The sequence below is a fragment of the Mauremys mutica genome, chromosome 19 (genome assembly GCF_020497125.1).
Source record: "Mauremys mutica isolate MM-2020 ecotype Southern chromosome 19, ASM2049712v1, whole genome shotgun sequence".
NCBI classification, from domain to species: Eukaryota; Metazoa; Chordata; order Testudines; family Geoemydidae; genus Mauremys; species Mauremys mutica.
The window spans coordinates 8,336,902-8,357,041 of record NC_059090.1 but is presented as its reverse complement, the minus strand read 5'-3'; the positions used below and the strand labels follow the sequence as shown (position 1 = coordinate 8,357,041).

Below are 20,140 nucleotides of genomic sequence, written 5' to 3'. Positions count from 1 at the left end.
TGAACGCCCCTGGATGCCCTGCTCTGACACGGCTGCTGTTCCTGCCTGGGTATTGCCTAGGGCCTGTGTCGACACTGTCAGTGCTACAGCGCTGTAGCACTGGAGTGTAAACACTACAGCCAGGGAAGGGGTTCTGCTGTGGCTGCAGTAAATCCACCCCACTGCTAGCTAGGCTGTTGGGAGGGAGAAATCTTCTGTCGATCTAGCTGTGTCTGCCGCAAGGAGGTCAATCTAACTACAGGGCACAGGCATGAAAGTTATCTTGGCCAACCTCACATTTAGGTAGAGCCCAGACCCTACACAGACTGCAAGGACTACCCCACGTTTTGGGAGCAGGCCTGCAGCCTCCCTGAAACGCCCGTCAGCCGGGGCTTGGCTCACCTTCACCACGTCCTGGTGTGCCAGGGGAGCAGGGCACAGAGGTGGAATGGCCCCAGGGCGGGACTAACCTCAGGGGCCGGCCACCGGGGCGCGTGGGGCCGGCCACCGGGGCGCGTCCAGCCTGCCCCCATGGGGAGACGCAGCCAGGAAGCGGGGGGCTGGGTCGGCTGTGATCCCCCTGGTCTGGGGCCGTGGGCACCTCCAGCCCCTGCACTAACAAACCAGGGTGTCAGGCTCAGTCCTAACCAGCAACCTGACAATAACAAACTCAAGTGGCCCTACAATAACAAACCAGCCTGCGGTGCTAGCAAGGGATGCTGGTTGGATAAGGAGCCAGAGCTCCCAGGGGACCCTACAATAACAAGGTCTGACGCAGACACGCTCCTTGATCAGCGCCTGGCTATGAATATTGACGTGCTCATTAATATGCATAGAGCTCATTAGTAATCCGCCTGGCCTGGTGAATATTCATGTATGCTAATGAGCAGCGGCCCGTCGCCGCCAGGACGTCATCAGCAGGGGCCGGGCGGGCCCAGGCGCTGCCGGCAGAGGCCGGAGATGGCGGCGCCCCCGGCCCCGCGGCCGCCCCGGCCCCGCAAGGAGCCGCAGCCGCTGGTCATCCCCCGGAGCGCGGCCGAGGAGCAGCGGCTGCGGCTGGAGCGGCTCATGAAGAACCCGGTGAGCAGCGCCGAGTCCCCGGGACCGCCCCCCTCCCGGACTGATCCCCCCGGACTGACCGGCCCCCGACCGATCCCCCGGACTGATCCGCCGAGCCGAGCCCCCGGGACCGCCCCCTCCCGGACTGATCCCCCCGGACTGACCGGCCCCCGACCGATCTCCCTGCTCCCCCCGGACTGATCCCCTGGCCCCCGACCGACCCCCCGGACTGATCCGCCGCGCCGAGCCCCCGGACTGACCGGCCCCCGACCGATCCCCCTGCTCCCCCCGGACTGATCCCCCGGGACCGCCCCTCTCCCGGACTGATCCCCCCCGGACTGACCCGCCGCGCCGAGCCCCCGGGACCGGCCCCCTCCCGGACTGATCCCCCCGGACTGACCGGCCCCCGACCGATCCCCCTGCTCCCCCCGGACTGACCGATCCCCTGGACTGATCCGCCGAGCCCCCGGGACCGATCCCCCCGGACTGACCGGCCCCCGACCGATCCCCCCGGACTAACCGGCCCCCGACCGATCCCCCCGGACTGACCGGCCCCCGACGGATCCCCCCGGACTGATCTGCAGCGCCGAGCCCCCGGGACCGCCCCCCATCCTGGACTGATCCCCGGACTAATCCGCCGCGCCAAGCCCCCGGGACTGCCCCCCGTCCCGGACTGATCCCCCGGACTGACGGCTCCCGACCGGCCCCCCGGACAGACCCGCCACGCCCAGCCCTCGGGACCGGCCCCCCAGACTGACGCGCCGAGCCGAGCCCCCAGGACACCCCCCCTGGACTGATACCCTGCCTCCCCCCCTCTCCCCCCTCCAGGACTGACCTGCCACTGGGATCGGCTCCTGGTACTGTTCCCCCCAGCGCTACCCAGGGGCACGTCAACCCTCTCGGGACTGAACCAAACTCCCCTTCCCTCACTGATCCCCCTCCCTCTGCTGGGGACCACACCCCTCTCTCCCAGGACTGGTTCCACTTGTACTGTCCCCACCATCTCTGTCCTGGGGTACCCTGAGCCCTCCTCTGGGAACTAATCCCCCCTGGCTGCCCTGGGGTACCCTGAGCCCTCCTCTGGGGACTGATCCCCCCTTTCTGCCCGGGGGCACCCCACCCCCCTCTGGGGACTGATCCCCCCTTGCTGCCCGGGGGCACCCCACCCCCCTCTGGGGACTGATCCCCCCTTGCTGCCCGGGGGCACCCCACCCCCCTCTGGGGACTGATCCCCCCTTGCTGCCCGGGGGCACCCCCACCCCCCTCTGGGGACTGATCCCCCCCTGGCTGCCCGGGGGCACCCCCACCCCCCTCTGGGGACTGATCCCCCCCTGGCTGCCCGGGGGCACCCCACCCCCCTCTGGGGACTGATCCCCCCCTGGCTGCCCGGGGGCACCCCACCCCCCTCTGGGGACTGATCCCCCCCCTGGCTGCCCGGGGGCACCCCACCCCCCTCTGGGGACTGATCCCCCCCCTGGCTGCCCGGGGGCACCCCACCCCCCTCTGGGGACTGATCCCCCCCCTGGCTGCCCGGGGGCACCCCACCCCCCTCTGGGGACTGATCCCCCCCCGGCTGCCCGGGGGCACCCCACCCCCCTCTGGGGACTGATCCCCCCTTGCTGCCCGGGGGCACCCCAACCCCCTCTGGATTGACCCCCCCCTTGCTGCCCGGGGGCACCCCAACCCCCTCTGGGGACTGATCCCCCCCTTGCTGCCCGGGGGCACCCCAACCCCCTCTGGGGACTGATCCCCCCCTGCTGCCCGGGGGCACCCCACCCCCCTCTGGGGACTGATCCCCCCCTTGCTGCCCGGGGGCACCCCACCCCCCTCTGGGGACTGATCCCCCCCCTTGCTGCCCGGGGGCACCCCCACCCCCCTCTGGGGACTGATCCCCCCCCTTGCTGCCCGGGGGCACCCCCACCCCCCTCTGGGGACTGTTCCCCCCCCTTGCTGCCCGGGGGCACCCCCACCCCCTTCTGGGGACTGATCCCCCCCTGGCTGCCCGGGGGCACCCCCACCCCCTTCTGGGGACTGATCCCCCCCCGGCTGCCCGGGGGCACCCCCACCCCCCTCTGGGGACTGATCCCCCCCCGGCTGCCCGGGGGCACCCCCACCCCCCTCTGGGGACTGATCCCCCCCAGGCTGCCCGGGGGCACCCCCACCCCCTTCTGGGGACTGATCCCCCCCCGGCTGCCCGGGGGCACCCCCACCCCCCTCTGGGGACTGATCCCCCCCCGGCTGCCCGGGGGCACCCCCACCCCCCTCTGGGGACTGATCCCCCCCCGGCTGCCCGGGGGCACCCCCACCCCCCTCTGGGGACTGATCCCCCCCCGGCGGCCCGGGGGCACCCCCACCCCCCTGTGGGGACTGATCCCCCCCCGGCTGCCCGGGGGCACCCCACCCCCCTGTGGGGACTGATCCCCCCCTGGCTGCCCGGGGGCACCCCACCCCTCTGTGGGGACTCTACCCCCCCTGGCTGCCCGGGGGCACCCCACCCCCCTCTGGGGATTGACCCCCCCCCCGGCTGCCCGGGGGCACCCCAGCCCTTTTCCCCAAATTGAACTTGCTCCCTGTTTTGGGGGCCCAAACTGACCTCCCTCCTTATGCTGGGGGCCTTAACCAACCCCCTGCCTCTCCCCCCCCCCCCCCGACTGAGCCCCTATACCCCTCCCTGGGGGCACCTTGATCCCTCTTCCCCGGCAGACTGTTCCCTCATACCTCTGTGCTCGGGGCATCCTGATTCCTCCCCCCTTGGGGACTGGTTCCTCCATCCCCTGTGTTGGGTAGACACAATGGGTAACTCTCCATTCTGTATGCTGGGAGGAAATCTCAAATTCAATGTGTGTGGGGAGGGGTGGCTGTCACTGACCTCCAGTTCCCATTCTGGGGGTGTACCCTGACTCCTGTCCCCTGGGGCCACTGATCCCCAATTTTTCTGCCGGGGGAAAGGAGCTAGCACAGTTCTACTTCCACTAAGATCTGTGCTGACATGGAGAGATTCCACCATTGTGCATAGATCAGTTTTCGATAATGCGTTACACCTTTGCCCAGAGGAGATGTTGATGGTTGTTTTTTTATTTTAGGATAAGACTGTTCCAATTCCTGAAAAACTGAATGAATGGGCACCACGCCCTCCCCCGGAATTTGTGAGAGATGTTATGGGTAAGGGCACTCGCTATTCTTCAGATAACTATAGATCAAATGTTCTAGATGAATGTGTTAAGACAGGGGAGAGAGCTCTTCTCCTGGCCACCTTTGTTAAGAAAAGCCGCCAGGAATGGGCTTTTGGTAGCATTTTTCCAAGTTGTCTTTTTATTAGTCTACGTTGTGGCTGTTTATTTTCAGCGTGTAATGTGAACAGCACCTAGGCCTCCCCAGAACGCTGGTCTGCACTTCTGACTGTGGGTAGAGGCAAGGTGCTGCTGTATTGATAGTAAGTAGTGACTCCGGCCTCCTCTAGGATCTCAAACTGCTTCGGAGATGCTAATTCAGACTTCACAGCCCCTTCTGTGAGTGTATTATCCCCATCTCTCAGAAGGTGGGAAATCGAGGCACATAATGAACATCTGAGCCAGGATCAACCTGGATCTCTTGAGCCTTAGACTTGAGCCTTAAAGGCCATCCTCTGGTTTGGGACCATGTCTCTGTTAAGTACTTTGCTGAATTGGGGCCTTAAAGAGGTGGTTTAGCAATCAAAGGGAAGGGACAGATCCTGCAGGTGAAGCCCCGATGAGAGTCTGGGTGCAGATTGATACCAGAAAGGGGGAACTCCAAGGATCAGTTTACGAAAGGACAGGGGGAAGCCAATTATATCTACAATACCATTATTGCCTTAAAAGGATGTGTGGTGAATAGCCGACAAAGGTTTCATTACCACGGTATTTGCTCTCCCTCCCTGACTTTGTGTAAGACCTAGCGATTCATGTGGAAAGGGGGGCGGGTGGGAGGGACTGGGGTGTGTGTGCATAGCAGGACAAGATGTACCACATTGCCCAGTCAACCTACCGTTACTTGAACCAGGGTGGGGGGTGAGTTGAGTCTCCATGGCCCATTCAGTTCTCAGAGACTCAGCTGAGAGTGATGGCAAGAGGTCTGGTCAATGAACTGACGGTGGTGATGGGTTTGTGGTGCCGGCTGCTGACCAACAGAAACTGGACTGAGCCACTGGTGTCTCATGCTCACTCTGGCTTTCAGACCCCGTTGACCTGGGCTGGATAAAAATGGATGATAAAAATATGCTGTTACCAACTTGTGATGGTCTTTACTTCCTACAATCCCTCAGTCAGTTGTATCCCTTACAGAGTGACCAGATGTCCTGATTTTACAGGGACAGTCCTGATATTTGGGGCTTTGTCTTATATAGGTGCCTATTACCCCCCTTCCCCCCTCCTGTCCCAATTTTTCATGCTTGCTGTCTGGTCACCTGAATCCCATAGGCGTCCATTTGCGAGCGTCTTAGACCAGGGACATTTTTAAAACTGGAGTTTTGTTAAAGGGCTCCTGAGTCCTTTCAGAGCACACCGGACTCTGCTTCTGCACCCCGGGCCATTTCCTTTAATCTCCTCAGCAGACGTCAGTGCTTAAAGGGGCAGAGTTTAGGTAAATCTTACTCTGACCTTCCCTTAGGAGGTGCTTTGTATACAATGTGACAGGTTTGGGCCCTTTGGGGTGTCCCCTGATGTGCTGGGGTGCCACTGAGTCAGCCTATTCTTCTTCGAGTGATTGCTCCTATGCATTCCAGTCAGGTGTGCGCGCCGCGCGTGCACGGCATCTCGGAACTTTTTTACCCTAGCAACTCCGGCGGGCCGGCTGGGCGCCCCCTGGAGTGGCGCCGCTATGGCGCCGAATATATACCCCAGCCGGCCCGTCCGCTCCTCAGTTCCTTCTTACCGCCCGTGACGGCCAGTTGGAACTGTGGAGTGCTCTCTGTCCTCCACAACCCTAGCTCTCGCTTCTTGTTTGTACATAGTTAGTTTAGTGATTAGTTTTTACAGTTTGTTAGTTAGATAGTTAGTGTTAGATAAGGTAAAAGGGGGGGGTTTCCCCCTTTACCTCCCCCGGTGCGGGCTCATGCCCAAGGCACCGGGCTTTAAGCCCTGCGCAGCGTGCCAGAGGCCTATGCCTGTCGGAGACCCGCATGACGCTTGTCTCCGTTGCCTGGGCGAAGGACATAGAACAGATAAGTGTTCGCTCTGTTCCACCTTCAAACCGCGAACTCGGAAAGAGCGGGATATCCGCTTAAAGCAGCTCCTGATGGAAGCGTCGCTCCAGCCCCCGGCACCGTCCGCGCCGGCACCGCGAGCTTCCTCGGTCCAGAGCGCACCGGCGGCACCGAGCCGCTCAGGCTCCGCGGCACCACAGCCTCAGAAAGCGGCTACGAAGTCCCGGCACCGCTCGCTTTCGCCTTCAAAGAGACATAAGCTGGCGAAGGCACTTGCCCAGGCCCGAGCTGAGGACTTGGCGAAAACGGTTGCGCCACCTGCGGCCCCAGCGGTGACCGTGCGCAAGTCGTGCACCGGGCTTTTGACTCCGGCGCCGCAAGGCCCGTCGAGTCCAGCGCCGCCACGCTCCCCGGTACCGCTTCACCCTGCCGCCGGAGGTCCAATACACACTGCAGGACCTGCCTTTTGACACACAGGGTCTTTTTTCCGAAAAGACGGATTCTCGGATCCAGACCCTGAAGGACGGCCGTATTGCAATCCGCACTCTCGGGATGCACACGCCGGCGACGCAGCGCAGGTCCTTCCGGCAGCAGCCCTCCCGGCCCTTCTATCAGCAGCGATATCGGCCATACAATAGCCGGCGACCGGCCCAAAATCGCCGTTGTCCTTCAGGCAACCGCCGTAACCAGGGCCAGGCCTCGTCCAAGGCCCCTCAGGGGGCCAAGCAGGCCTTTTGATGGGACGCTCGAGGACGGCCCATCACTCTCCCTACCGGATCCTTCCCCGTTATTTTACAACCGCCTTTCCCATTTCTTTTCGGCGTGGTCCCAATTAACATCAGACAACTGGGTGCTTCAAACAGTCCAGTCGGGATACCGCCTGCAATTTGTTTCGCCCCCACCTTCCCACCCACCCTCCCTGTCCCTCTTCAGGGACCCTTCTCACGAGCAAGTCCTCTTACAAGAGGTTCAGACTCTGTTGAGCGTGGGTGCCATAGAAGCAGTGCCTCAAGACAGGCGGGGCAGGGGATTCTATTCCCGTTATTTTCTCATCCCCAAAGCGAAAGGGGGGCTACGTCCTATCCTGGACCTTCGCGAGCTGAACAAGTACCTGCTCAAGCCCAAGTTTCGCATGGTCACCTTGGGGACCATCATTCCCTCTCTGGATCCGGGAGATTGGTTTGCCGCCCTCGACATGAAGGACGCCTACTTCCATGTCGCAATCTATCCTCCCCATCGTCGTTACCTCCGGTTTGTGGTCAACAGCACCCACTACCAGTTCGCCGTGTTACCATTCGGACTCTCCACCGCCCCGAGGGTATTTACCAAATGCATGGCGGTAGTGGCCGCAGCCCTCCGACGTCGTCAGATACACGTCTACCCGTATCTCGACGACTGGCTGGTTCGAGGTCAGTCCTGACAACTCGTGATGGACCAGATGACAGAAATCCTGTCTCTCTTTCAGCGACTCGGTCTTCTCATCAACGCCGAGAAGTCCACGTTGATTCCGGCACAGCGAGTGGAGTTCATCGGAGCGGTCCTTGACTCCACGGTGGCCAGGGCCTGTCTTCCTCGCGCTCGACACCAGACGATAGTCTCCATCATCCGGGACCTCGTCACCTTCCCGACCACGACAGTGCGCTCCTGCCTCCGCCTCCTGGGCCACATGGCTTCGTGCACGTATGTCACCGCGTACGCGCGGCTCCACCTCCGCCCGTTCCAGTCTTGGCTCGCGTCGGTGTACCGGCCTCATCAAGACCCCATCGACATGGTGGTCACGGTCACCGGGACGACCCTCGAGTCCCTCCGCTGGTGGCTCGACCCGGAGGTCATGTGTGCGGGAGTCCCGTTCCATCCTCCTCGCCCATCCGCCACTCTGACCACGGATGCCTCAGCGCTCGGTTGGGGAGCTCACCTGGGCGATCTTCATACCCAAGGTCTGTGGTCGCCCCAGGAGCTCGCCCTGCACATCAATGTCCGCGAGCTGCGAGCGATCCATCTGGCCTGTCGCACCTTCTGCACCCACCTGCAAGGCCGCTGTGTAACAGTGTTCACGGACAATACAACAGCAATGTTCTACGTGAACAAGCAGGGTGGAGCCCGATCCTCCCTCCTCTGCAAGGAGGCGATGCTCCTGTGGGACTTCTGCGTGACCCACTCCATTCACCTGGAAGCGTCCTTTCTTCCGGGAGTGCAGAACACGCTGGCCGACCATCTCAGCAGGTCGTTCCTCTCCCACGAGTGGTCCCTCCGTCCAGATGTCGTCCACACAATCTTCCGGAGGTGGGGATTTCCCCAAGTAGACCTATTCGCCTCCAGGGAGAACAGGAAGTGCCACCTGTTTTGCTCATACCAGGGTCACTCGCCAGGCTCCCTGTCGGACGCCTTCCTTTACCCCTGGACGGATCGCCTCCTCTACGCCTTCCCTCCGTTCCCGCTCGTGCACCGAGTGCTCCTGAAGCTTCGGAGGGACAGAGCCACCGTCATACTCGTAGCGCCGGCCTGGCCGAGGCAGCACTGGTACACCCTGCTGCTCGAGCTCTCCGTTCGGGAACCCATCCCCCTTCCGTTGTGGCCGGACCTCATCACCCAGGACTTCAGCAGACTCCGCCATCCGAACCTGCAGTCCCTCCATCTCACAGCTTGGTACCTGAGTGGTTGACCCACGCGGAGAGGGGCTGCTCTGCAGCAGTTCAGCAGGTCCTACTTGAGAGCAGGAAGCCTTCCACTCGCTCCACTTACCTAGCGAAATGGAAGAGATTCGCACTCTGGTGTGATCAACGAGGTCTCAATCCGTTTGTAGTCCCGGTCCCTACCATCCTGGACTACCTCTGGTACCTTAAGGAGCAAGGTCTTGCGGTCTCCTCCTTGAGAGTTCACCTGGTGGCAGTGTCCGCCTTTCGTCCATCCGTGGAAGGTCGGTCCATCTTCTCGAACCAGATGGTTTCCCGCTTCCTCAAAGGCCTGGACCGCTTGTACCCGCCGGTGCGGCGTCCTACCCCGACATGGGATTTGAACCTCGTGCTGGCCAAGCTGATGGGTCCTCTGTTCGAGCCCTTAGCCACGTGCTCCTTGCTCTACCTCTCCTGGAAGACGGCCTTCCTTGTCGCCATTACATCAGCGAGACGAGTTTCTGAGCTCCGCGCTCTGACGGTTAGCCCGCCATACACCGTCTTCCATGGGGACAAGGTGCAGCTTCGCCCTCATCCGGCCTTCCTCCCGAAGGTAGTGTCAGCTTTCCATCTCAACCAGGAGATCTTCCTCCCGGTGTTCTTCCCGAAGCCGCATGCCTCGCCTCGGGAGCAACAGCTGCATACCCTCGACGTCCGCAGGGCGCTCGCTTTCTACATCGAGCGGACTAAGCCCTTCCGGCGTTCGCCCCAGCTGTTCGTAGCGGTTGCTGACCGCATGAAAGGTGAGCCGATATCCTCCCAGCGGATTTCCTCCTGGGTCACGGCGTGTATCCGGACCTGCTACGAGCTTGCTCGCATACCGCCATGCCGCCTCACCGCCCACTCGACGAGGGCGCACGCCTCGTCGGCTGCCTTCCTGGCCCACGTTCTGATCCAGGACATCTGTCAAGCGGCCACCTGGTCTTCGGTCCACACCTTCGCCTCCCACTACGCGTTGGTGCAACAGTCTCGAGACGACACAGCCTTCGGCTCCGCGGTATTACACTCCGCCACGTCTCACTCCGACCCCACCGCCTAGGTAAGGCTTGGGAATCACCTGACTGGAATGCATAGGAGCAATCACTCGAAGAAGAAGAGACGGTTACTCACCTGTAGTAACTGTAGTTCTTCGAGATGTGTTGCTCCTATCCATTCCAGACCCGCCCTCCTTCCCCACTGTCGGAGTAGCCGGCAAGAAGGAACTGAGGAGCGGACGGGCCGGCTGCGGTATATATTCGGCGCCATAGCGGCGCCACTCCAGGGGGCGCCCAGCCGGCCCGCCGGAGTTGCTAGGGTAAAAAAGTTCCGAGATGCCGTGCACGCGCGGCGCGCACACCTGACTGGAATGGATAGGAGCAACACATCTCGAAGAACAACAGTTACTATGGTGAGTAACCGTCTTTTCTGCCAGCCTGGGTCCCCTTCACCTGGCCTTCCTGGGCTAGGCTCCTGAGCCAATTCCAGCCAAGCGCACAGGCAGGGACACAGCCAGCTGCACGGAGAGACAGAGATCCGCTCTGGGAAGATTCAGCCTTAGGGGCTCGCCCCAGCACTCTGGTGCCCACTCCCTTTAAGGGGCACAAACCCAAAGGGTTTATGAAATTCACCCCCGCCCTCAATCTGGAGGGAGATGTACACAACTCTCCCCCACTGTTAGAAATTAAATAAATTGGATTATATTATAAACAAGAAATAAATGTATTAACTACAAACGGTGAATTTTAAGTGAGGGTATGGCTACACTTACGGTTTGCAGCGCTGGTAGTTTGCAGCGCTGGTCATCCAGCTGTGTAGGAGCAGCGCTGGTGTGTGGCCACACTCACAGCTACCAGCGCTGGTGTGTGGCCACATTTGCAGTATTAGCAGCGCTGTTGGGAGTGCTGCATTATGGGCAGCTATCCCAGCATTCAAGTGCAACAACGTGCTTTTCAAAAGAGGTGGGTGGAGGGTGGTGTACTGTGACAGGGAGCGGGGAAGATAGAGTGGATTTTTGGAGCCAACACTGTTGTGTGTTAGCTTCCTGGATTGGAAAAATCACAAAATGTTCATGAGCCCTTAGTCTTAACTCTTAATTGCATACAGCCTGCCTCCAACACGGACTCCCCCCCCCCCCCCCGCTGTTTCACTCACTCCCTGTGGTGTTTGCTGTGATCAGTGTTTGTTTTAGATTAGCAGTTCAACGGAGCTCCGATCGGTTCTGTTTCATTCACTCTCCCTGCCTCTCATTTGATTGTTTACAGCCAGGTACAGATGATCACAGCAAACAGGAGCTCTGTTCGGAGCTCCGATCGGTTCTGTTTCATTCACTCTCCCTGCCTCTCATTTGATTGTTTACAGCCAGGTACAGATGATCACAGCAAACAGGAGCTCTGTTCGGAGCTCCGATCGGAGCTCGTTCACAACAAAACAAAGAGAGGCTGCATAACAAAACAAAGAGAGTAATTTATAAAAGCATTCTGGGATACACCTTATACCCTGGAGGCCAATCACAGCGCTGGTGTGTGGCCACACTTGATGACCAGCGCTGCAGCACCAGCGCTGGAATCCTTATTCCCCATGCCGAGTGAGGTATACGGCCAGCGCTGCAGCCAGGGAGTTGCAGCGCTGGAAGTGCCCTGCAGGTGTGGCCACTTACTAATTGCAGCGCTGGTAGAGGCTTTCCAGCGCTGCAAATCGCCAGTGTAGCCATACCCTCAGTGTGAGAGATAACAGACCGAACAAAGCAGATTACTGAACAAATAAACCAAAGTACGCAAGCTAAGCTCAATAAACTGAAGAAATAGGTTACAAAAAAATTCTCACCCTAACTGTGATTTTAGGCAGGTTGCAAAGTTTCTGTGATTCAGCGTTCCAGTTATATTCCCTTTCAGACTGGACCCCTGCCTTAATCTGGACTTCTCCCCTGCCTTCCCTTCAGCTGGCTTTAGCAATCTGTCTTCTTGGGCAGAAGGCCAGGGAGAGAATGAGCCACGTTTGCCTTCCTCCCCACCTTTAAATAGGATTTACATAAGGCCAGACTCCTTTGTTACCCAAATGTGACCACCACCCCCCCTTCCCTTCCCGTGGAAAGTTACAAGAAGTCCCAGGTCATGCTTAGTGTCGGGTGACAAGCCCACCTGACTCTGTAGTATCACAGCATCCGTGAGTCAGTGGCAGTATGGAGCAGTCTGCAGGAAGGTCAAGCCTTTGCACAGTCCATTGTCCTCGCTGATGGGTCATCAGCCCTGTCTGGCTTTTCCATTGTTGTGCCTGAAGTGATAGCAGTGGGCATCACCCAAAGTAGCATAGTTGAAATACAGATACAGTGTTACTGTTCCTAACTTCAGGTACAGAAATGATACAGGCATACACATTGGATAATCACATTCTGTAAATTATAACCTTTCCAATGATATCTTACAAGACCCATCTTGCATAAAGTATCAGAGGGGTAGCCGTGTTAGTCTGGATCTGTAAAAGCAGCAAAGAGTCCTGTGGCACCTTATAGACTAACAGACGTATTGGCGCATCTGACGCAGTGGGTATTCACCCACGAAAGCTCATGCTCCAATACGTCTGTTAGTCTATAAGGTGCCACAGGACTCTTACCTGATGTACTTTATGCAAGATCAGCGATGTCCTGTTCATATAAGCATATTTTCATAAAGAATATGGAGTGAAACGTCACATACAGTACTAAGAGTAGCAGATTATCTAGTGATCCTTGTGCCACTGGTAGGTTCTAGCGCTGGAGCTGGCAGTGGGGAATTCCATGTATACCGACATCTTCGTCGGCGAGAGTACCAGCGGCAGGATTTCATGGATGCCATGGCTGAGAAGGTAAGCGGGCCCCTTACTGCAGTCAATTGTCTGATTACTCAATGTTCATTGCACTGTTTTTCTAAGAGTGTGTGTGAAATCAGCTGAACTTCAAGCTGGCTGTTTTTCCTAATATGAGATATGTGCCCTGGAAAACCGGAATTAACACATCTGGCTCTTTGCACCAGACCCTGGCATCCCCTCTTTGTAGTGGGTGACCCTGCTGGAGGTGGACTAAGCTCGAGTGCTTATGCCCCCGTTCCCAAATATGACTTAAAAATGCTTTACAAATCAATAGAAATGTGAGTAGACTCTTCCCAGCCAACAAAGTGAGCAGCACAGGTTATGCTTCCTTGGTTAACATCCCTTGGCTTACGAAGACAGCATCAAAACAAGTACTCCTGTAAAGTCAGGAATCAAAAATTGCACACTCCTGGACTTGCTGTCAAGCCCTGGACCAGGGCTACATTAGCACTGCTCTCCCATGGATCTTTGTCCCTCAGCCGAGTCCCCCTCTCAGCACATCTTTCAAAGTCACTTGATTCGTATGTTGCTGCTGATGCCTTCCATGTTATTCCCTCTTTTGCTATATAATTTTCTAGCGCCAAATCCTCAGGTTCTTGCTGCAATTGATGTTGATTAGGTCCTCACCCTTTCCCCCTCCCCGCTCAGTTAAGGATCTCGGAATTTGGCTGTTAAATTTTACATCGAACATTTTTCTTATCAATACACATTTTTTAATATAAAAAGGCACCCACACCAAACCTGCTGGCAAATCTTCCCAGTGTGTCTGCTAAGAGACTTCTCCCAACATCGAGAGAGAATTTAGATGATCACATTTTGTTTAGATTGTAACCAAAATGTCACATGATCAATTACAGCAAAAACTGGATGAGGAATACCAGAAGAAACTGGAGAAGAATAAGATGATTGCAGAGGAGCAGACAGCAAAACGCAGAAGGAAGCGGTGAGAGCAAATTGTTCCCAGAAGACTGAACATAGAAACTCTAAATGCTTTATGTCCTGCCTGTAGCTACCCAGTTTGGCTGAATGCTGTCTTCCACTGTCCAGATCTTTCAGCTCAGATGTCTGGCTAAAGAGATCAGTTTCAAAAGTGCTTTAAAAGTTTCTTAAGTGCGTGTCTATAGCACTTGGAGCCAAGAACTTTAAGTTCAGAAAATGACTGTGCATCTTGGGTATTTGCAGGGATATGAGCCTGCAGAACCAAAGGTGACGACTTTGTAGATCGGTGTTCTGTTTAAATCAACGTGATTTATTCAGCTCATTGTTTCATGTGGATGCTCAAAAAGACTGCAGATCAGAATTACTACTTAAGTTGACTATTTAAGTCAACAGTACTGCGTGTGCTCTCTTATACCAGTAGTGAATTTAGCTCTGAAAATATACCAGATATTCGGAACCACTGATTAATGTGAAATGTTTAAAATCACATTATAACTGACTGCCATCCATCAGCATATATGGGATTGACACAGATAAATTCCTGTGAACAAGCATACTCTAGGAATTGTATCGGAATGATGGAGGCATGTGAAGTCTGCAATCTTTGTTTAGTGCAGTGTCTTTTTAAAACACTAGGGCAACCTAGAGGACTGAATTTTCAGAGGTGTTGAGCCGCTGCAGCTTCCATTCACCACCACTGGAGACTATTGTTCAGGGTTCTAGTGACTGAAAGGTGCTACCGGCTGTTGAAAGGTCTGTTAAATTAGTTGCTGGTCTCAGTTAATGTATCTGTGCACAAGTATCCACATCACAAACAGCCTTGTCACCCTTGACTCTTACTGGTCCCTTGTTAGCATTCTTGACATAAGGGCCAGGGAGAGAATGAGCCCTGGAGACTGAAAGTCCCTCCTACATCTTTAGGTTAGAGCTGAAGCATGCTGCTGGGGAGATGTTTGTAATAGGTCAGTGTAGTTAGAGAGATGATTTCAAGTTAAAAACTTGTATATAAAAATTGTTATTGATAATGCCTTCCATTTTTTTTAATTTTCAGCTTTAACAAACTGACTTTGCCATTCTGTTTGCTTTTTGGGCTTTTTACCTTGGATAATGAAAATAGATGAGTCACATTCATTTTTGTTTCATGTCTGTTCCATTTTCAGGTACTCCTGTACTAGCACGTGGGTTGCAAGTCCCCCAGGGAAATGGCTAAAAAAAAGAAAGTTTTCAGTTGGAATAAAAACAACTTGGGGACATTTCTGTTGGTCTTGTTTTGTCAAACTTCACTCTCACTAAAGGGAAATGTGAGGCCAGATTTGACCTGAACTTGGCTTTTAAGGTCCCAGTTTCAAACCTGACAGGAACATATCGTCTAACACATTAAAATGTACAAAAAGATTGAAATGCTGGAATTTTCACTGTCATGAGTGTTTTTTCTTGTTTTACAGACAGAAGTTAAAAGAGAAGAAACTGCTGGCTAAGAAAAGTAAACTTGAGCAAAAGAAGCAGCAAGAAGGTCAGCGGAATAAAATTTTCCCCTTCTTCAGGGCTCAGTTCTGCTTGCTCTCCTCCTCCTCCCCCCTGCTGAGCTTGCAGTTTGTGCCTGTGTGATTGAGGACAAGCTAGTCTGTTAAACTTGAAATTTTAGTATAACTTTCAAAAGCCCCATTGAAATTCACTTAGGATGGGAGCTAGGCTGGTAAATCACGTGGCGTATGTCTGCAGCAGCTGGGGCAGACAGATGCGTTAGCTCTGCTTGAGCTAGTGCACTCACGGTAGCAGCGCAGACTCACCAGCAGAGTACGGACCAAGAGGGTTGAGCGGGTGTGTACTCGGTTGACTAGCCCGTGCCACTGCCCACATGCTGCAATGGCCACGCTGATATTTTTAGCTTGCTAGCTTGCCAGCACGTCTGTCTGTCCGGGCTGGGAAGCAACCTCCCTGCTGCAATGTAGACATATCCTTAGGTGCTTCTGAAAATGTTACCCTTCATTCAGAATATCGCTGACCTACAAACTGGTTCGGTTTGCTCCTTAACTGCAGCAAATGTTGTTTTCCTAAGATGATGCTGTTGCAAATATTTTGGCTCAGTCAAACTGAGAACTTGCAGAATTAGAGCATTTTACAAAAGGCATTTTTTAAAAAGGAATCAGATGACATAAAAATAGTCTTACGCACTGAGGACAGGGCAGAAAAATTAGAACCGCACTGAGGAAAAAACTGCATACTGTGTGGCCAGCCAGAAACTGACTTATGGTACTGCATGTAAAAAAGTGATCTATTCCGGTACCATCTGTGTTCCACATATAGAAAGAAACATCCACAATTCTATAGCTGTTCTGTTTAAATCTGGAAAATCAGGTATTTTAGTGAGAGCACGATAACTCACTTTTCTTAGAACTATCTGCACGTTGTGGCTTTGAATTATGATTCCACAGGAAGTCTTTGAGGGCTGTAGCAATGTTGATAGTTTTGCTAAATGTGACTGTGTGTGTTTTACAAACAGATATAGTCACATCTATTTGAACCTGACATTTGCCAGCCTGTGACCGATTAAATCAGAGGGTCAATCCTTGGCGTAATTCCACAGGTGGATTTGGTCCCTTGTTATCAGTTCATTAGTTTGTTGTGGAGCTTGATCTCGAGGCGAACGTAAATTGCAGTGTCTTTATTTTGACGTGTCATATTTAACTACAATTATGTACTGGTGAGGATGGAATTGCTGCATCAGGGACTTGTGATGTGGAGTCTTTCACATCTAGGTTGTTGGTTGGAACTAGCATCGCAGTTGGCTGTAACTGGCAACCATCTTGGAGGTCTCAACAGAGATCACACTCCCCTCTGTCTTCTAGAGAGAGACCTTCCAAAGCAAGGTGGAAGTTTATTGGTTGTATTGCGTAGGGAAGCTTGTTCTCTGAATAAACAGGACTTCAGTCTCCAGGACTGTGAATCCAACTCCTGTCGCCTTCGCTTTTTTTTTTTTTTTTCCTTTCAATAAAGTGTGGTGCCTAATATCAAGCGACGTTACACAGCTTCACCAGTTGGTGGCATCAAACTACTAAGAAATAAAATGCTGTGTGCAAGGGTTGGTGCTTGGGATGAGTACTGTTGCATCCCAAACCAAATTCAGGTGCAGGAGCTGGAGGAGGGCGATAGGAGGGATTTTGGATCAAGGGTCCCATTTTTATCCAATCAAAGATCATGATTGGGGTTCTGATAAATGGTCCCAGATCTGGTCCTTCTCCAGCAGATTGAAACTTGAGACGCTTTTCACGAACCTGGTTTGCAACACATACCCCAAAGAGCTCGGCATACTCCCAAGCAAGGCCAAACCTGTCAATCTGTTGCAGATCCCAGCATAGCTATAAAATAGCTGTGATCTTGAACGGGCACTACCTAGTGGTACAAGGAGTGCTAGTGATAACTAGGAGCAATGGGATACAATTAAGAAGCTGAAGTGAGGGGGTATTCCTGAAGGTGTGATTTTTCTGGTGCGCCCATCGTTTCACTTGGAAGCCTGTCACATGGGGCCTTTAAAAGTTAACTGGACAAAATGTTAGTAAATACATGGTAGAGAGCAATCTTGCAATGACCCTTTAGGATTGGACAAGGTGGGTAACCTAATAAGCTTTTTCTCTTCTAATTTCTGAGGCTAACCTGCTGTTTAATACATTGGCATGCATGCCTTGTTACAGGTAATCAACACGTTCTCTTTACCCCATTAGAGTCTGACCAGTCTCAAGAGCAACAGACCAGTGAGGAAGAAGATGAGGATACCAAGGAGGAGGAAGAGAAGGAGGATGATGCAGAAGATCCCAGCTTTGTGATGGGAAGATGATGATGATGATGCAGTGGCAGCTGGAAACAACGTTCATTACTTTATGTTCAGGAACACAGAAGCTTTCATCTCATATGCTAATGGGTTCTGCCCAGCTGTTGTACCTGCTTGACAGTGGAGGTGTGACCTTCACATCTGATTCCCAAAGGCTTTTGGTAGAAGGCTGCCAAATAAGAGTATTTTCATAACTGCTTGTATAACTGCTGTGCAGTCTGCTATAAGGTTGCTCTAACGAGACGGCTACAAGCCTGCGTTACCCTAGAGTTCTTTCTAGCATGGCCCAAAGTGTTTTCTGGCTGAGATCTAAAACATATCCATCAACATTTGAGGGCAGATTCTACATTCATTGAACTCAATAGGAATGGGATGTATGACTCTGAGGGCAGAATTTAGCCTGAAGTAAAGATTGGTCTGGGCCCAAACTTCCCCACACTGTGAGTGTTTTCAATTTGGGGTTTTGTATTGGGCCCGTCTCTAACCCGAATAAGTCGATTTCTGTTGCTAGACGGGTGTGATAGGTATTTAAACAGAGAAACCCTTTTTTATTGCTCAGATGTGCCCTATTACTTTCTTTTAAATTTTTCTATTAATAAAAAGGGAATGTCTGATTTCCTGTCTGCTCTTATTTGAATGTGATTTAACTAAAACAAGAACCTCTTGCTTGCTGATTTTAAAGCTGGACTGAGGAGTTTTTAAAGAACGTGAATGATGCTTTGTTTCATTGAGGGGGGAGAGCATGTGAAATTCCAGGAAATCTAGAGTTACAGTAAAGGAGAAATACTTAACACTATATGGCAATGCTGTGCCATCCCAGCCATGTTTGGATTAAGGGACGAAGAGATCAGTAGTGATACTGACGCTTAACATGGAGATAACAGATTTGAGACTGTAGAGAGCTGCTGTGTATACTATGCCTTTAATTTTCTGATCAGAAGAACTTTTTCTTCTAATTTTTCCAAAAGAAAGTAGGTCTGTAAACACCACAGGGCCAGTCATCTCTTAAGGGACAGCAGCCTCTCTTTCTATCATGCTTTGAACCTTGTATTGCTGTGTTAAATGTTTTGCGGTCCTGGGACGCATATCCTTTTTTTAAAGACTGTCTTAGGGGTGGTCTCTGCGAAAAGACCCAGCTCAGTGCAGCCTCAGCGTTGATGCACACTAGCGGGGCACCTTGCCCTGCCACTGCTTGAACTGTGCCCGTTTTGTGGAGCGAGGACTTTAGGTTTCAGGAGCTGTCAGTGTATCACCTTCCATCTGCGCTGACCAGTTAAACTAAAACCAAAACCCATTATTGTATCCATTGCCAGCAGCTTGGATTGAAGAAAACAACTTTTGTTTCTTTTTAACTTGGAAGTGCTGGTCATTTTTTGAATGCTTTTAGTCCAAGAGCTATTTTTTTCTCCTCTCAAGCCTTTGCTGATGCTAAGTTATCTAAAATATCCTTAAAAGAAAGGGAGACTATTAGATCAGCCTGCTGCATCTGATGTTGCTGCCTGAAACCAGTTGTGGTGTTTGAGCAAGTTAATGTTCTGCTTCTCTGTAAAGTTACCTGCATAACGGGGAAGCAGACTTTGTTGCTTCCACTGAGGTTTTTTCCAGTTCTCGGGGGCTAGATCCCTTTCCTTAATGGCCTGTGGCAAGGTCATTTCTCCTTCAGTGGTGGAAAGCTGCGTTGTGCTCTCTTTGGAGCTCATCGCTGCAGAAGGTGGGGCTTCAAAGCCAGTTGTATGCTCTCTAGCCCACTCCCAATGCGGGGAGTAGGACTGAAGAGACTGAATGATTCCATGATCAGTGAGACAAGGTGGGTGAGGTAATATCTTTTATTGGGCCAACTTCTGGTGGTGAGAGAGAGAAGCTTTTGAGCTTACACAGAGCTCTTCTTCAGCTCTGGGAAATGTACTCAGAGTGTCCCGGCTAAATACAAGGTGGAACCGATTGTTTAGCATAAGTGGTTAATGTATATTTCAAGGTGAAGTGGCCTGTCAGCACCAGTCATGCGGGAGAAAGGAAGGAAGAGGGAGAAGGGGAAAAAGGCAGCTGGGAGAGGGGCAGAGTGGCTGTTGTGGTGAGCCACAATTCCAGTGTCCCTATTCCGTCCATGATTTTTAGTGTCTAGCAAAGTTATTTAAATTCCCAGGCTCGTCCTTTGAAGGTGTTGTGCAGATTTCCCTTGTGGATGAGGACTGAAAGGTTTTTCACCCACAGGCGACAGGGTGTGTTTATCTTTTTTCCTTTTCCTGTGAGCTCATGCGAGAGCATAGTAATTGCTTTCACCCACATAGTTGTTGAGGTGTTTAGTGTGCTGGAAGGCGGTACACCACGTTAACACGCTACGGTCAGTGGCGTTTCCCCAGGGATCTTGGTACAGCCACGAGTTAGGAGGGCTGTGCCCTCCGCTTGCTCCAGGCAGGCAGGAGGGTGGGCAAACTTTGCACACGAGGATGATTTGTAGGTGACAGGTAAAACATAGGCTGTTTCCCAACCTGTATGGGGGGAAAAGGGAGGGGAGGAGTATGAGCCTCACGAATAAAGTACCCTGAGGCATAGCTTCTCTTCCGAGCTGTCAGGTTGCTGGGCTGAATGAAATGAATGGGGTTTTTCATTAATTAGAGGCATGTGTGTCACCTGAGGACTCTTGTCTGAATGGTGAAGATGGACTTGTCTATCCCACTA

The 20,140-nt window shown here is 53.7% G+C and overlaps 1 protein-coding gene across 1 annotated transcript; it reads left to right on the top strand.

Moving 5' to 3' along the window:
* The first annotated feature begins 910 nt into the window (after positions 1-910).
* Positions 911-18,075, top strand: PRKRIP1 (PRKR interacting protein 1). The gene is made up of 6 exons (XM_044994315.1): positions 911-1,059; positions 4,122-4,200; positions 12,590-12,690; positions 13,551-13,636; positions 15,078-15,145; positions 17,355-18,075. Exons 1-6 carry the CDS (start codon positions 940-942, stop codon positions 17,465-17,467), a joined length of 567 nt encoding a protein of 188 aa, XP_044850250.1. The 5' UTR covers positions 911-939; the 3' UTR covers positions 17,468-18,075.
* Positions 18,076-20,140: the final 2,065 nt, after the last annotated feature.